This window comes from Oratosquilla oratoria, chromosome 20, assembly GCF_046742065.1.
Source record: "Oratosquilla oratoria isolate Oo_2021 chromosome 20, ASM4674206v1, whole genome shotgun sequence".
Taxonomy (NCBI): Eukaryota; Metazoa; Arthropoda; class Malacostraca; order Stomatopoda; family Squillidae; genus Oratosquilla; species Oratosquilla oratoria.
In genome coordinates, this window is record NC_134796.1 from 10,690,792 (window position 1) to 10,708,326 (window position 17,535).

General features: G+C 36.3%; 1 protein-coding gene across 1 annotated transcript in view; it reads right to left on the reverse strand.

The window, feature by feature from the left end:
- LOC143036100 (uncharacterized) overlaps nucleotides 1-11,309 on the reverse strand; it is a 600,714-nt gene extending 589,405 nt beyond the window's left edge. Inside the window, exons 1-2 of the mRNA XM_076203356.1 lie at nucleotides 11,293-11,309; nucleotides 10,848-11,015 (exon numbers count right to left, since the gene is read on the reverse strand). Coding sequence (XP_076059471.1) covers nucleotides 10,848-11,015; nucleotides 11,293-11,309 — 185 coding nt within the window. The remainder of the gene's footprint in view (nucleotides 1-10,847; nucleotides 11,016-11,292) is intronic.
- Between the last annotated feature and the right edge of the window lie 6,226 nt (nucleotides 11,310-17,535).

Here is a 17,535-nt window from a genome sequence, read left to right on the forward strand (position 1 = left end):
AAGAAGAAGAAGAAGAAGAAGAAGAAGAAGAAGAAGAAGAAGAAGAAGAAGAAGAAGAAGAAGAAGAAGAAGAAGAAGAAGAAGAAGAAGAAGAAGAAGAAGAAGAAGAAGAAGAAGAAGAAGAAGAAGAAGAAGAAGAAGAAGAAGAAGAAGAAGAAGAAGAAGAAGAAGAAGAAGAAGAAGAAGAAGAAGAAGAAGAAGAAGAAGAAGAAGAAGAAGAAGAAGAAGACATACTGAATACCACTGACACCAAAATGTAGAACAGCATATGAAATAATACATAATGCAGAAAAAAACGGAAGGCAAGAAAAACAAAGGACTATACATAGTATCCAAGACACAGTAAAAATTACTAATATAAAATAAATCATAAAATATATGGAGTTTCAAGAGAAAAATTATAAGACAAGACAAGAATCAGGATAGGAGTTTAATGTGAGGAAAAACTAGATCTAATCATAATACCATGTAACTTGCAAGTATAGGTAAAATTATTTTCAAAGGAAACCAGTACAAGAACAACAGTAAGAATACACTTCACAGTAAATCAAATTTTCTAACAAGCAAATCATTACAAAAAAAAAGTGAGATAAAGAGAGGGAACATCACAATTAATTTGACCCAACTGCAGAATGATTACTATGCATATCTCAAATTCCTGAAGTTTTTACAACAACAAACATGTTACAGGGATAAGTAGTCAAGTGACCTGCACAAACTTAAACCTAATGAAAACATGCAAGATACTGTATAATGAGCTCCTGTGGAAGATGAACAAAAATAAACAAGGAACTAACAATAAGTACTTGCTTATGGTCATGTACGACATGTCGGATAATCATTTCCCCACTGCTTGTTTTCAAATCGCGCCAACACCTTAACCCCATCAGGAGGTGCATTCCTTTGAACTAGTTAACACTGAATAACCACGTACAAAAAATGAAAATTCACAGCATAGCGGGATGCTTGCTGTCTAACAAATTCAAATTGCTACTTGGGCAATAAATCAGACGTGGTGATTCAAGGCTGACTGATGCATACAACATTAAATTCCCTACTCTGGAAAGTTTTCCATATGGAGTCACCATCCTCGTCCTCTCTGAGGAGAGTTCATGAAGCTAAACTGGACCATTATTATATTCTCATATTTTGCATTACAGAAAAACATGAAAAATTAAATCAATCAATTTGTTGCCCCAGATCTTTCTTGCAGGAGACCCACAGCTCCTAGGCAACTGTCAGAAGCCACCAAATTGGTCCACAAATCACTTGGAAAGAAGTGTTATTGGCAGAGTATGATTAGGGTGGGGCAGTGTAGGGCAAGGTGTTCAGTACCTTACACGTGATAAAGAAGGAAAATTATAAACATGTTTACATGACATAACTAGCATTCTCCCTTTATGCCATAATCAACACAAGCACAAATTGAATCTAAATAATGTAATTCCTTCCTTTCACATTGTATGCCCCACATTATGTTCCTCTTTTCCAAATATAGTATTCTTTTTCTCCAGAACAATTATGATGGGGATAATCCTGACCAGCTTTGGAATCTCTTGGGCTAACTATTGCTGAAACTAAAATATCAACAACTAGCTCCTGAGGAAGAAATATATGAATGCATATCTACTTAGGAAGAAATTGAGTAAAAATATGGGAACTTGTCAGTAGCCATGCAAAGCAACAAGAAAATCTAGTATACTCAAGTTTTAAATAAAAAAACTGAGGAAATTGTTGTGAATAAAATAAATAAATGAAAATAAAACAAAATAAAATAAATAAATAAAAAATAATAAATAAATAAAATAAATAAACGAATAAATAAAATAAAAATAAAATAATAATAAACTGGAGAAATGTAAATGTTTAATAGTGTAAAAACATGTATAAATGTCACTACTAATTATATAGCTGGAAAGGCATATGGGAAGGTGTTAATTGAGAGGATTAGAAAGGAAATTGAGGGAGTAACTGAAGAGGAATAGTGGGTTTGGGAAAGGTAGAGAATGTATGGGTCAAATTTTTGAAGTAAAGCATGTGCATGTGAAGTTTTTGGCAAAAGATGAGGGTGTTTTTTTACGGATCTGGAGAAGGCTTATGGCAAGGATGACAGGAAGGTATTGTGGGAGGTGATCCACATGTAACATGTAAAATGTTGAGTGAAGAAAGATTGTCTTGTGGTAATAAAAACTGTTGTAAGAAATAGGTACATGGAAATAGATAAAAAGTGAAGACTATGAAGAGGCTAAGCCTATGACAATGTATGGGGGTAGTGACTTGGAATATAAGGGAGGCTGAAAAAATCCATATATAAGCGTATTTGAGATAAAGTATTTGAGAAGTATGGTGGGAGCTACAAGGATAAATATGATGAGAAATGAGATGAAATAAATAGCAAGACTAAAATCTATTGTCTAGACCACGGACTAAAATTTATTATCTAGACCACGGACCAAAATCTATTGTCTCCAAATTTAATGATGATACAAAACTGTACAGAATGGCAAATAATCACTTAAACCTATTAGATATTCATGAAGATTTAGATAAACTGCAGCAATAGTCTGAAAAGTGGCTAATGAAATTTAACACAAGTAAATGCAAGGTTATGCACATAGGCAAAAATAATAGGAAGTACGATTACAAGTTATTTGGGAATTTGTTAACAAAAGTGGATTGTGAAAAGGACCTCAGCATAATTATCAGTAATGATCTCAAATCATCTAAGCAGTGTATTTCAGTCTCTGAGAAAGCAAATAAGATTCTAGGACCGATTGAGGGATTTTGATTTCAAAAGTCCATCTCTCATTAACAAGCTATATAAATCATTAGTTCATCCACATTTGGAATATGCTGTTTCTGCATGGTCACTGAATCTCATTAAAGATATTGACAGATTGAAAAAAGTACAACGGCAAGCCACAAAACTGATTCCAAATATCAAAAATAAATAATACAAAAATTAACTAAAACATATGAATCTGTTTTCCCTAAAAAAGTGTGGACTCAGAGGTGACTTGATAAGGTCTTCAAGATTTTAAAGGGAATTGACAACATCGAATGTGACAAAATTTTCACACTCGATGAGAATCTGACAAGAAATAATGACTTCAAACTGTCAGGAAATAAATTCAATTTGGAAGTGGGTAGAAACAACTTCACCAACTGTGTAGTTAATGAATGGAATAAACTTCCTGCATTGGCAGTGCAATGTAATTCAGTTTGAAGCTTTAAGATTTGTTTAGATAAACACCTAAGCAAGATGCTATTATGCCTGCCATTTATTTGATATAATTTGTCAGCTTATTATTATTTTCTTGATTTTCATTTACTATTATATATCTGTCAATTTATTATTATTTAATATTTACCTGTTTGTTTATTATTTAACTATACCTATGCATTTCTTTATCTATTTTACTATTATTTATATTATCATAATTTCTATTTGTTTATTTATTTATCATTGTTTTTTTCTGCATCCAACCTAGTTAAAGACCAAAAAGTCTCCTGTTGTCATGGTCCTCCTCTGAGTGAGAAGGGAGCTGGTAGCTAGGACTGATTAAAGAATGCAGGGATGGTTTGCCTACATGTAAAGAATGAGTGAAGAAAGACAAGCAAAAAGAGCATGGAAGGCAGAGGTGAATGGAGTGAACTGAGGGGAAGACCAAAAATTAGATGAATGGATGGATAGGGTGATGGGAGCCATGTGTAAAAGAGGAATGTTTATTGAGCAGGGAAGGGAGAAGACAGGAGATAGGAGAGCGGAGAATGGTTGTGAATGGATGATAAATGATCTGGTACAATAGGATTTCTACTCATCTTCTCATGAGTGGACAAGGTCACCATGTAAGTAAAACAATGAGGGTAAACCAGCTTCAGCTATCAAGCCCTACAGGTGCTGTGCCTTGCTGCATTGCTTCAGACTCAGGTAGTGAGTGGGGGATAGGTATGACCCTTCATTCACATAGAGCTATGATAAATGAGGAAACAAATGGGTGCTGGATCAGTGTGAGATAGATGGTAGGGCAGGTGCATGCCTTGGCAGGCTACCTCCCTCATGGGGCCTATTCACACTATACTGTTTAGATATGGTTAGGTTTCATTTGTTTTTCATATGAAAATGATTTCTAAAATCAATGAAGTTGTTCACACTATACATTCTATCTATCATTCATCTTTCTTATGGATACACTTGGAAGAAAACTACAAGACAAAATCTATATGAAATTAAATGTTCCGCATCCCATCATTCTAGATGCACAAAATACACATTGGAAGGTTATCAATCTTCCAATAGTGTTCTAATAATTTGAAAAATAAATACATACATACATATACCAAAGGCTTTTCCCCCTACACAGGGGGGTAGCCAAAAAGAAAAAGGCATAGAAACCACTCCCACCCATTCCATTTCCTATATATTCCACTCTCCTCCACCCTCCTCCCTCCCTCTTATCTTGGCACCTCCTGGATGACAAATCATCCCTGCATCCTGTCCACTGCCCTGTAATTTATTTTATTAATTTCAATGTTATTATTGTTTATCTATTTTTCTTTTAAAAAGTAAAAGAAAAATAAATAAACAATAACATTAAAATTAATAAAATAAATTACAATATAAAAAAATAATAAAATAATACATATATATACCAAGGGTCTTTTCCCTCTTTCAAGGGAGGTAACCTTTCAAGGGAGGTAACCAAAGTCAAAAGGCATAATTCGACTCCCACCTATTCCACCTCTATTACCAACCCTCCCTCCCTCTCCCTCTCATCTTGGCTCCTACTGTGTGACAGGTCATCCCTGCATCTCACCAATTGGCCTGGGTCAGAAGCAATGCAGCAAGACAGCACATCCACAGTAAGGCCTCTTCATTTAATTGGCAACCACCCCTCTCCATCCCAATATAAACAAACCCAAGCATCCCCCATGGGTTACAATCATTGCTGATTTTGCTTGTTGTTGACATGACAACAACGATACAATTATGCAACTAAGAACAATGTGCACTGCATAGTGCCTAACTATATCACTTGGGTGATAGGTGAAGACATAAATACACTATTCTGATTGGTTAGCTTCCAATTTAGCACATTTTCATATTCAGTATGAGCTTAATGTAATGGAATTCCTAATTGCAGAAAGCCCTATGCAGCAGCAGACAATAAAGATCCAGAAAAAAATCTCCTTACTGCCAAAAAAGTGTGCTTAAAAGAGCAGATTCTGATAAACAGTTGTAAGCATTTTTATTTCATCACGAGGGACTTTCAGTCATGGCATGATCCCCATTTAAACAAGTATTTGTATTGCATTAACCTTAACATTGCACACAGGCTTCCCTCACTATATGATTGGGTCATATTCCTGAAAACCCAATTGTATTGTAATCAAATGTATAATGAGCTCATAAACTGATAGAAATATAGGGGCAGTGACCTTAAAAAAACAGGAAATGCCCATTATCTTAGACTGCTTGATTGTAAAAATGAAACTGGGTAAACTTACATATAACACTATAAGGACAACAATAAAGAGCAATTGTATACATGAAATGTTGGGCACCAATGCATAAAGTAGCATGAAAGTATGCTACAAATGTGCATAAACTTAGATGTTTACTTTACAAAGAGGCTTAGGAACCTTAACTTGTACTCTCTGGAAAGACAGAGTGTAGAATGCGGAGTGACATAATAGTGGTGCAAGCAAGGTCATCATATCAAGGCAGCAAGGTGGGAGTCATAGTAATGGGTTTAAATTGGACAAATTTTGGTTTAAGAAGGAAATAGACAAGAACTGGTTTATCAACTCTGGTTAACAAATGGAACAGACTTAGTGACCATGTAATGAGCTCTAAAACTATTGGTTGTTTTAAGAGAAGATATGGATGGGGATGTTAGTGGTAACAGACATGGAGCTGCCTAGTGTAGGCCTTATAGTCTCTTACTGTCTCCTCCATTCTTATATTCTCATATGCCTGTTTTAGGTACAGTGATACTGCAAAACCAGAGTTGTTTAGTAGAGGCGATAGCAGTGAGCACCACTACAAAGAAATCTTTTATGGTGTCAGTTAACACTATGTGCTGATTTGTATGAAATACATTGCACTGTGCAATAATGCATACATGATGTGAAACTTCAAAATATATCAATGTGGCAAATAAGGTACCAAAGGACATAAACAAGTCACTGAATAGTGTTGACAATTTCTATCAAACAATACATCATCTTTATGTGACATCTCCACTAAAAATTATCAGGTAAACCTAAACTAAAATCACTGGAAAATTAACAAGTTTTAAAAACAAAAGTTATATAAAATTGGAAAAAACTAAGTGGCCTTGGCCCAAATCATTGAGGCCACAGAGCACAAGACTGAATCCAAATCATTATTCCAAGGCTGCGGATGAGACCATGGCCACAAGAATTCAGGCTCAAGGCAAACTTTGGGACTGAGACAGGTCTCCAGACTTCCAATAATGATTTGGTCCAATTTGATTTGTTGTAGTTCACATATGGCTTTTTGCAATTTCTTAAAAGAAATGTTATAGAGTAAACCATGTACAATTTATGCAGTCTATACTTTTGGGACTTAATGACAACCTATGCACCAAAGTTGTATATATTATTCTATGATTAATACTCTCTCTTCAAAGAAGAATGCTGCTCACTTTCAACTTCTATTGTCCTTCCTTTATACTACACTCCTTAAACCTCTCCTTTATTACCTCTGAGTCTACCCTTTTGGCATTATATTGTCCTCAAGGATAGTAGTTCTGGTTGGCAATAAACTACAAATAGCAACAATTTCAAAATTAGAGATAAGCTTCGGGAACCTATGAATTAAATGTTGCCTTGTGTTTCTCTGACTGTAAATCTGTGATCCTACGGCAGTAATAGGTTCTTACCTCGTCTGCCATGTGTTTAAAGGTCCTGGAGGCCTTGGGTTTCAGCCAAGAGATTGACCGATTGATTTATGGAATTTTTGGCTTGAAGGCCAAGTGCCGGAGCCGGTAGGCCATTCAGCGCATATCTATCATATATGAATACAGTATATAAAATTTCAAGTAAAACAGTAAAAACAATAGCCACTCACAATTTCAGCCAAGAGAGATCAAGGGCATTGGATCAACTGACTGATTGGTACTCTTATCCCACTCTATGGAAAGAAACAATAGATTGCTCTCTTTTTTGTTCGAGTGTCATGATTAACACAAAATGGGATGTCAGTAGACCCTTAAAAATCCTTATTAGAACTACTCAACCCTGACAACCATGAATCCATTGAAAGAAAAATTAGAATACTATACTACACATTTAACACTAGTGATCTTCACTTCCCAGACAGGAAAGGTCACAGGGATATCAAACAAGAAACTGAATGAGCTCAAAACTGTGCCAACCATATAATTAAGAGAAAGGAAGAAGAAAAAAATTGTAAGAACCTTGCAAACCTATCTTTCAACATCCTTGTCTCCTCCTACAAAGGAACCTACAGCTAGTACAAAATAAATCCTTAAAAACAATTACAAGCTGCATTAATACAGCTTCAACTGGCTATGTGTACTCAGAAACAAAAATCCTTCCCTTAAAACAGGAATGAAAATGACTAACACAGTTCTATGTAAGAGGCATCAAACACACACACAAACATGACATCACACAATCTTCACTCATGGGATACAAGATATTGGCACTCCCAGTATACCTCTCGCACATGTTCCCTAACATAAACTATGCACACAACAATACCTACATACAGAAATACATACACACACCACAAAACAAATACTACTTTCAAAACTAACAAATACAGTGTTAAATTAGGGAAACCTCCCCCAAACGAAATTAAGAAAATAGTCCCAAGACACAATTAACACTAACCTGCCTATCTTCAGGTCATGACTCTAATAAAATAATGGCAATACAGAACATAAACACCAAGGGGTCCAGATGTAGTCACCACATTGAAGATTTAGTATACTATCTTACACTGTCTTATATTACCTCATTTCATACAATGCTAGATTCTTCCTTTAGTGACCTATGGACCAGCCTGATAGCTGTGGCCAAATTCCTTAGGGTCATTGGACACCTGCAATAGAGATCTAAGGTCACAGATTAACACAATGAAAGACATGAAAAGAACTTCAAATCTAGAGAAGGATAATTTGCTGTCACATAAAGGTTGGATGGAATCCCTAAGATTAACAGCTGAGGAAGAAAGAAAAGAGGAGACATGATCCACTTATAAAATATCAATGCACTGGAGGAGACAAAGATAGGTATACAACCAGCATGCAGAAGATGCATCAAGAATGGTTAGAAAAAAAAAATGACATACAAATCAACTGAAAAGCATAATGCACTTCCAGCAGAAGCAATATATGCTTACTACAAAAATGTTGAAATTACATTACGACAACATGAAGACACCCAAAATGCATGAGAGTTGAGCAAGAATGAAGTACCAAATACATATATCTTAGTCATACATGACATTCTTAAGTGCATATCATGTGCATAAACACAGGCTCTAGTGATCTATCTACCTTACACTATGTTCAATATTTATTTCAATTACTAAATTCCACACCTTTTTAAGTCAAGGTATGATCACTTTTAGTGAGGTATATCACTGGCCATGAAACAAAGAACCTATCAAGATGAACCCGGACATCAATTTAGAGTAAAGAAATTATTTTAAATGTGTGATACACACCATACGCCAGGAAAACCCCTTCTGACCTTCTCATGATTAATACCTGGCAACCTTCCAAATTCTTCTGCCACATACTTCTCCTGCTATCTTTGCACCTGCATTTACATATTTTCAACAAATACCACCATATTCCCCATGCTACACGTGAACACAAAAACATCAAATAAAGAATACATACTAGGTATAACACATTTTAAGAATTTTTTCTTTTTTTATCAATTGGTTAAAATATTTGCAAACATATCAATATCTAAATACCACATTCAGTTTCTGAACATTTTTACCATCACAATTTCTTTGACATAATTAATGACTGATTCTATGTAGTTATGCTTACCCATATGTATGTATATACAGCTAGAATACTACATCAAAGTATATCCTCTCAAATGGGTAATCAATGTTTCTGGCAAACCTCCATGTATACTATTTTCTCAATTATTTTTCCATGTTTGTTTCTTAGTAAAACTATTATTTATATATTGTGCAAAATCAAATGGTGACAACATTTAAGAAACTCCAAAGATTTATCCTAACCTACCTATCATAGCTATGTCAAATATACTAGGCCTACCATCAAATGCTAAGCTGAGCATCATAACTATCTTATTTTATAAATCCTAAGGCTATTATATATACAAGTCCAAGGTTTAATGCTGTAATACCTAGGCCCAGTGTCATAATACTTAGCCTTAAATCCTGTTATTTGATTGATGTTTTTAATCAATAGGAATAATGGTTTTATAAAGTTAATGATAATGATGATAATAACAAAATATTAATGAAATAATAATAAAAATAATATAATAATAATAATAACAACAACAATAATAGAATATAAATACATTCTTAATATTTATGGGGCCCCTGCAAGAGAGATCTGGGACAACAGACATTGATTGCACAGTATTACTGTTATTAAATAAAAGGCTCATTTAAATAGTAAAATGAAGTTTCTGGAGTTTTATCTCAAATATTTTCATGAAAGTACTTACTCACATAAGTAAATTATCAAGTGTAATATATGAACAAAGACACTGACTGATACACAATTCTCAACAGTAACACATATGAAGAGCTCCATACACTATAAGTACCACAATAATAATTAACAACACTGCTATTATGAGAAGACTGAATTAATTCTAAACTGCTTATGAGAAAGGACCTTTACCTTATGCTTTGACTTAACTGCAAGGCACAAAACCACAGTTGTGGACCATATATTTTCCTTTCAGCATACACAATATGTGCTTATTTTCAAAACATATCCCATTTAATTCACACTGAATTGGAATTCAATATTTCCACAGCAATGTCTCATAAATGTTCATTGATGAACAGTATGAATATGCTTCCAATCTTAATTTAAAATCCATCAATATTAATATCTTGTGGACACAAAAACTCCGTAAGTCAAAATCTACAATGATGTGGCAGTTTAATCAAATTAACCCAATTATTATATCTATATTATGAAGGCTAGTCAATATATTCTTGTTAAATAATTATTAATATTTTCCCTGACATACTGAACCCTCACAAAAACTTTATATTTCATGAAAACATTTTTGGTGATTAGATATTGTTTATAATGATCAAGAACCAATGAACTTAAGTTAACAGTTAATTATGCATAACTCTTTGTGAACCTAATAAATATTCTATCCAGCATAAGAATTACTACACAAATATAACAAATGAATAACATCTGCTTCATTAAGGCTATACTATATATCGAAATATTTACTTGGAAGGGATACTATATATTAATATTTTATGATATTGCAACATTTACTAGGGATATAATGATAATCATATATGATTGAATACATGAAATGAAAAACATTTTGGTACAAGACTATAAAAGGAATAAATGAACATGGAAATAATATGATATTTCAACAGTCTGCTACAGCATATGAGCAGGTAAGGAGCTGGGTGCCAGGCTTGAAGGCCGAGCGAGTATAGGTCAACAGGCCAGCCGCCCCCCATGTTGATCAAAGGTCTTGACACTCGGGTACCCAAGCTCCTTTCCCGTACTTTCCACATCCTTGCTCAAATGAGTATGTTCAACAACACCTTCCTAAAAACGTCATTTCCGGAAACTAACCAGTCTTCTTACTGAGAATGACAGGTGAGTCCTAGGTGATTTTGTATGAATGATAAGTCTAGTTCCTGAGCGGGGCACTGGCACCCAACCAATGACAACAAACACTTATCTTCCCAAATACTACCAAAGAACAATGTACTGTATACTAACCTCAATAAGCAGCTCCCTGTTATCTGAAACCTGAAACAAATTCACTGCAGGCACTAATCAGCCTAAAAGCACGGTTGAAATATAACGTATTTCCCGAGGAAATAAAACCACTTTGAGACAACCCCCCTACTAGTAAACACAGCACCTCTACCGCCATCTGTTGGGGCATGGCGGAACAAGCTATTGACGTCTTCCCGCTCTTTATCGTTCAGCTTCCTGGCGCGAAGTTCAAATATGACGTTTGGGCTCCATACCTTTGAATATATAGTGGGGAATTAAGAAGAGGGCTTCTTGTAATGTCCCGCACCTCTTAATACAAATCATCCAGTATCTTATTTAGTCAAACCAAGATGTATCTCATAACGTGCTTTGAAAGTAGCTATTGTTGGGGCATGTGGCAAGTTCTTCCTTAGTTATTATATATATCTATTACACACACAATAAAGGATATATATATACAATAACTAAGTAAGGAAGAACTTGCCACATGTATTACGTACTGCATGTATAATAAATGAGTATTACACATACAATAAAGGAGATACATATACAATAAGTAAGTAAGGAAGAACTTGCCACAGACAGTTACCACACTGGGAGAGTATTCCAGGGATAGCCTTTTTGGCAAACCAGTTTCCTTTTAATGTTGTCCCCCAATGACTCGGTTTTGTTACTTTTAGGGGGTGGCCTCTTAAGTTGTTCTTGTTCATTTGAAGAAAAAAAATGCGTCTAGGACATCTTCGTTACCATGTGTCAGCTTGTATGTTTCTATCATATCCCTCGCGTTCTTCTATTGTCTAGTTGTCCCCGAAGTAACCTGGTTGCTCTTATCTGGACTTTCTCCAATGACTTAATGTCCTGTAACACATAGGGAGACCAGGCTTAAGCTCCATAATCCATAATTATAATCGGACGGGCCAGGGAGAGACAGAGGGGTTTGAGTATGTCCTTGCTGAGCACAGTAAAGTTTATTTTAATGATACCGATTCGACTGTTGGCTTTGGCAGATATTTTGGCGACATGCGCTGAGAACTTCAGGTTTGCGGTTTCCCTTTTCTTTTTCCTGTGTGGTTTTCTGCAGCAGTCTTTGGTTAACTAGGTAGTCTGCCTGTCGGTTCTGATGTCCTATAAGCATTGTTTTGAACTTATCCACATAGGACAGTAACCATTTCTCACTCCATTCGTCCAATCTTTCATATCTCTATTAGAAGCATCTATGTCAGCTCGCGTCCTGTTGTTCCTGTAGATTTTTGTGTCGTCCGTAAACAAGCTGGCAGATAATTCCAGGTTCTTCACGAGATCTTCTATGTACAGCACTGGGCCCAGCACCGATCCCTGAGGGACTCCACTTACAACTGGTAGCCAATCCGATATTGCGTTTCTGGTTTTCATGCGATGTTATCTCTCATTGAGGAAGTTCTTGATCCAAGTCAAGATTTTGCCATCTATGCCCATTGTTTTTAGCTTGGTGAGAAGTTTCTATGAGGAACTCTATCAAAAGCCTTTTCGCAGTCTAAATAACTTATGTCAATGCACATTCCCTCACCCATTGTATTTACCAGGTAATTGAGATAACAAAGCATGTTGGTCAGGCAGCTCCTCTTACTCCTGAAACATGCTGCTCTTCGACAATGAAGTTATTATTGATACTAGGCTCTCCAGAATTATGCTTTCTATTAGTTTCGACACAACGCTAGTGACACAGGTCTATAATTAAGGGGTCCTGTTTTATTGTTTTTCTTGTAGAGAGGAGATATATTTGCTCTCCTACAGTCCCTTGGCACCACATTGGTCTCTAGTGAGGTTTTAAATATATACAAAATTGGGTTGCACAGAGTCTCGGCACATTCCTTGAGTACCAAAGGTGACACTCCATCTAGCCCTTGAACTTTGCTACCATCTAACCCCTTGAGTTTTTTCTTAACATCCTCCCTTGTTACTACGATATCTTGCAGCTTAGGTCCTTGGAAAATAGAGTATGGATCCAGTGATGGTTGACCGGCATCTTCCCTCACATACATGCTATTAAATGCCTTATTCATCTCTTGGGTAATTATGTTGTCATCTTTAGTTATGTCACCTGTGAGAGTCTTAAGTTTGGTTATGGTGTCTTTGGCTGCAGTCTTCGACCTAACATAGGACCCAAAGTGCCTTGTATTTCTAGATGCATCTGCTGCTACTTTCTTCTCGTATATATATATATATATATATATATATATATATATATATATATATATATATATACATATATATATATGTATATATTATATATATATATATATATATATATATATATATATATATATATATATATAATAATATTTTGTTGTTCTCACTTCCCTTGTTACCCCATTTCTTGCACAGTTGTACCGTTCTCGATGTGTTGTAGTCTTTCTTCCCCTATATTTCCCCCATGCTTCCTGTTTCCTTCTTAATAGAATTCAAAATTTTCTGTTCATCCATTTGGGTTTACTACACCCTGTTCTGTTTTTGTAGATTAGCACACATATCTTGATGATTCTGTTGTAATGTTCAATAAATATGTCCCACTTCCCGTTTACAGTTTTATTAAAAAATATATCCTCCAAATCAACTTGGTCAAATAGTTGTCTCATTCTATGTCCGCTTTGTGATAATTCAGTTTTGGAGAGACTCTCCTGTATTCCTTGGGTCCAGGCAGTGGTTCCCAAACTGTGGGTAAATTACCCCCTGGGGGTGAGGTAACACATTTCGGGGGTAATGGAGGGCTGACAAAAAAAATGAAAAATAAAATAGAATAAAATAAAATCAAGAAAATATCATGGTACCCGGCATTAGGATTAAGGTTAACTTAGTACGTGTAATTGTAAAACTGAAAAAAAAAGTTTGGGAACCACTGTGTCACTCTAGAGTCTGCAGTATACCATTAACCATATATGTATGTATCTATCTAAATACCAAGAGCTTTTTCATCCTTACAAGGGAGGTAGCCAAGTTAATGCACGTATCCACTCCCACCCATTCCACTCCATCCACCATTCTTTCCCCCCTCTCATCTTAGCAGCCCCTCATGGTGAAGGGTCATCCCTGTATTCTGACCACTCCCCTGGGTCAAAAGCAATGCAGTAAGGCATAGCATAACCACAGCAAGGCCGCTTCACTTAATCGGCGACACCCCTCTCCGTCCTCTCATACAGAAAAAGAGAAGACGGGGAGAAATTCTTTCAGGCTACGTCAAAATATCATTTATGCATAAGAACTCCCTAACCCCTCGCCCCCTGCCCCTCCCTTCCTTGCATAACAATATAATTTATACATAGTCACTCTCCAATCATCCCCATCTCCTGCCTTATCCCTTCCTTGCTTAACAGATATTATCTTCTTGCTCAATGTCCCCTTCACCCCATCCATTTATCTGTTTCTCGGTCGTCCCTTCAGATTCACTTCCCCCAAATCGGCCTTCCACGCCCCTTTTACTAAACTATCACTATTTATTTTTTCATGTATCTAAACCATTTCAATAATCTTTCATCAACCCTATCTGCCCTCTCATTTTCTACTCTCGCCTTCCTCCTCTTTACTCACTCTATCCAACCTAGTAACCCTTACCATACTTCTCACACATTTCATCTCAAACACATTTAAACGTTCCCTCTCTGCCTCTCTTAAACTTCAAGTCTGCCCATACAATACAGCCAGCACAATCACCCTTTCATACAATATAATTTTTGCATATACTCCCGGTTGCCTATTTCTCATAACACTATTCAATGCCCCAAGGCATTTACTTGCTTCCCTCAATTTACAATGTACCTCCTTCATTCCCTTTCCTACCACATGCGACCACAAATACCTATAGCTACCCACTTCCTCCAGACTCTCTCCTTTAAGGCTTACCTCCAAATCATTGCCATCCTTTACCCTTGTATATCTCATCATCTTGGTTTTACCCACATTTACCTTAAACTTTTTCCTACTGCATACCTTCCCAAACTCCGTCACTAACTCCCTTAATCCCCCACTCTGACTCTGCCACAAGTGCAGTATCGTCAGCAAACAACAAATGGCTTACCTCTTATTTTTGTCTATTTTCTTTAACCATCTCCAGTCCCCTGCCCATTACCTCGCCTTTACCTCTCGCACCACTCCATCCTTGTATACACTGAACAGCCATGGCGGCGACACGACACATCCCTGACGTAGTCTCACCTTTACCTCGAACCACTCACTTTCTCCATTTCCCAATTTAACATAGGCACCACTACTTTCGTTAAAAAAAAAAAAAAAAAAATCACTGCCCTTAACAGTGTAGATTTGTTGTTTGTGATCTACATTGAGTTTGGAGGCGTTGGGACAAACGAAGTGATGGTTTGTTGGCTTTGATTTCCTCGTCTATATTGCGCTACATTCTCGGAACAACCCCAAGGAGGACTCTGGCAGTTGCCAATGGTTATATTTATGGGCACAAGGTGGCTGTTGCCATATCAGTTAGCTATAACAATTTATTCTCTACTATTCACATCTTACTCTTATTGCTACAATGTACAATGCATGGACTGAGTATGGATACTCCGTATTTATGCATGGGTCGATTATTTACAAGAGGGAACACATACAAATGTATATTTGACGTATGCTGATTTTGCAGTTTGGCAATGTGTGACCAGGTGCCCCGGCCGCTTGGTCCAGATGTCTGGTCTTAGGTCAGATGCGCTTGGCCCCTGTAACCACTGTCAGGTCCAACACAATAGGGTGGGGTCCCCTTGGGAGTTCTCTGAAGACGTCGGACGTTTCACCCTGCACCAAATGCGTGAGTGTGCGCGTGTGCATGCTAGACATCTAAAGGATTGAATATTCCCTTCAATCATCTTGCAAAAGATGCTCGGCTCAGCTACCACTCACTAACCACGTTGAGGTTAATCCTCAAGGAAGATAAGAAGTGATTCAAGAATTTTATAAGATTTTTTACATGAAGATAAATACACATAGTGCTGGAACAATGGTGGTATCGGGAAATACTTACAATTAAAATAAAACTGACTTAATTGTATGAGTTACTGTTAGTTAAGGACAAGAAGCTTATTTCTTTCTGAAGGAAGGAACACTTCTCAAGCTTCAGTTTGATACCTGCTTTTACTAGTCGTGAAGAATGTGGAAATGTTCACTAACGGATTTGGAAACGATGATCACGTCATCGAGGTACATAAACACTGAGTGACCTATGAGACCTGCAAGGACTGTGTGCATAAGTCGTGTGAATACTGAAGGAGATGAAACTAGACCCATGGCTAGTCGTTTGAAGTGATAATGACCTGTGAACGTACTAAAAGCTGCCAGAGGCCTAGACTCTGGAGCAATGGGAATCTAGAAATATTCCGATATAAGGTCCAAGGTCGTGAACACTATGTTGTTTTCACCGACGGAGTGCAAGAGATCGTGTAATACCGAGATGGGATGGGTGACTTTAACTCTAAAGAAATATATTGGAAGAAGATGAGAGTGAAAGGTGGAGAGGACCTTTGGGGAAATATTCCACTGGACATGGCCATTGAATAAACAATGACTCAATGGGAAAAAGAGAATACAAGATATAGAAATAATGAAGAACCGTCGAGACTAGACTTAATATTCACAGTACGTCAGAGCCTGAAATTGTGGATAGAATGGAATACAAGACACCAGTTGGGAAGGATGACCACATACTAATTGAGCTCGAACTAAAAGAGGAAATTTATTTGGGAGGAAATGAGAACCACAGAAAAGGAAGACTAATGTACGATACAACTAAACGGATTTTGGGAACTCCGAAAATTCTTTCAAAAAGCGAATTGGAAAAACTTCTTTAATGAAGAAACTGGATAAATACATACAAAAACAAAAACAGGAAAAAATTTACATTAAATACTGGTGCAACAAAAAAATGTAGTGAGGCAAAAGATAGAAGAGAAAAGGCTTGGGAAAGATGGGAAAAAAAACGGGTAAGTGGCAAATATATATCAAACTAAGAAATGAATATGTAAAAATTCACAGGGAAGGAAAAATAAACTATAAAAAGACATAATAGACAAATGCAAGGATTAACCTAAATCATTCTACAGATATATAAATGGTAAATTAAACAACGAACAGGAAATAGTGAAACTGTGTCAAGGGAATGCGGAATATATAGAAGATATAGGAATGGCTGAAATTATGAACAAACATTTCAAATCTGTATTCACAAATAAAAATATACACAATTGGGATGAAGGAAAGGGAGAAAGATTCCCCAAATGGAAGAAATAACTGTGACACAGAAAGAAATAAGGGACCAAATAAGAAACCTTGATGTCAGAAAATCACACGGTCCGGACGGAATTGGAAATTAGGTACTAAAAGAATGTATGAATGAACTAATGGACAAAGTATATGAGCTAATGGATTGCTCACTGAAAGAAGGAAAGGTACAGCAAGATTGGAAAAAATGCCAATATTGTGTCAATATATAAAGGGGGAGATAAGGAAGACACAGAAAACTATAGACCGGTCTCCCTTACAAGCACAATAGTTAAAATATGTAAAAAAGTATTCA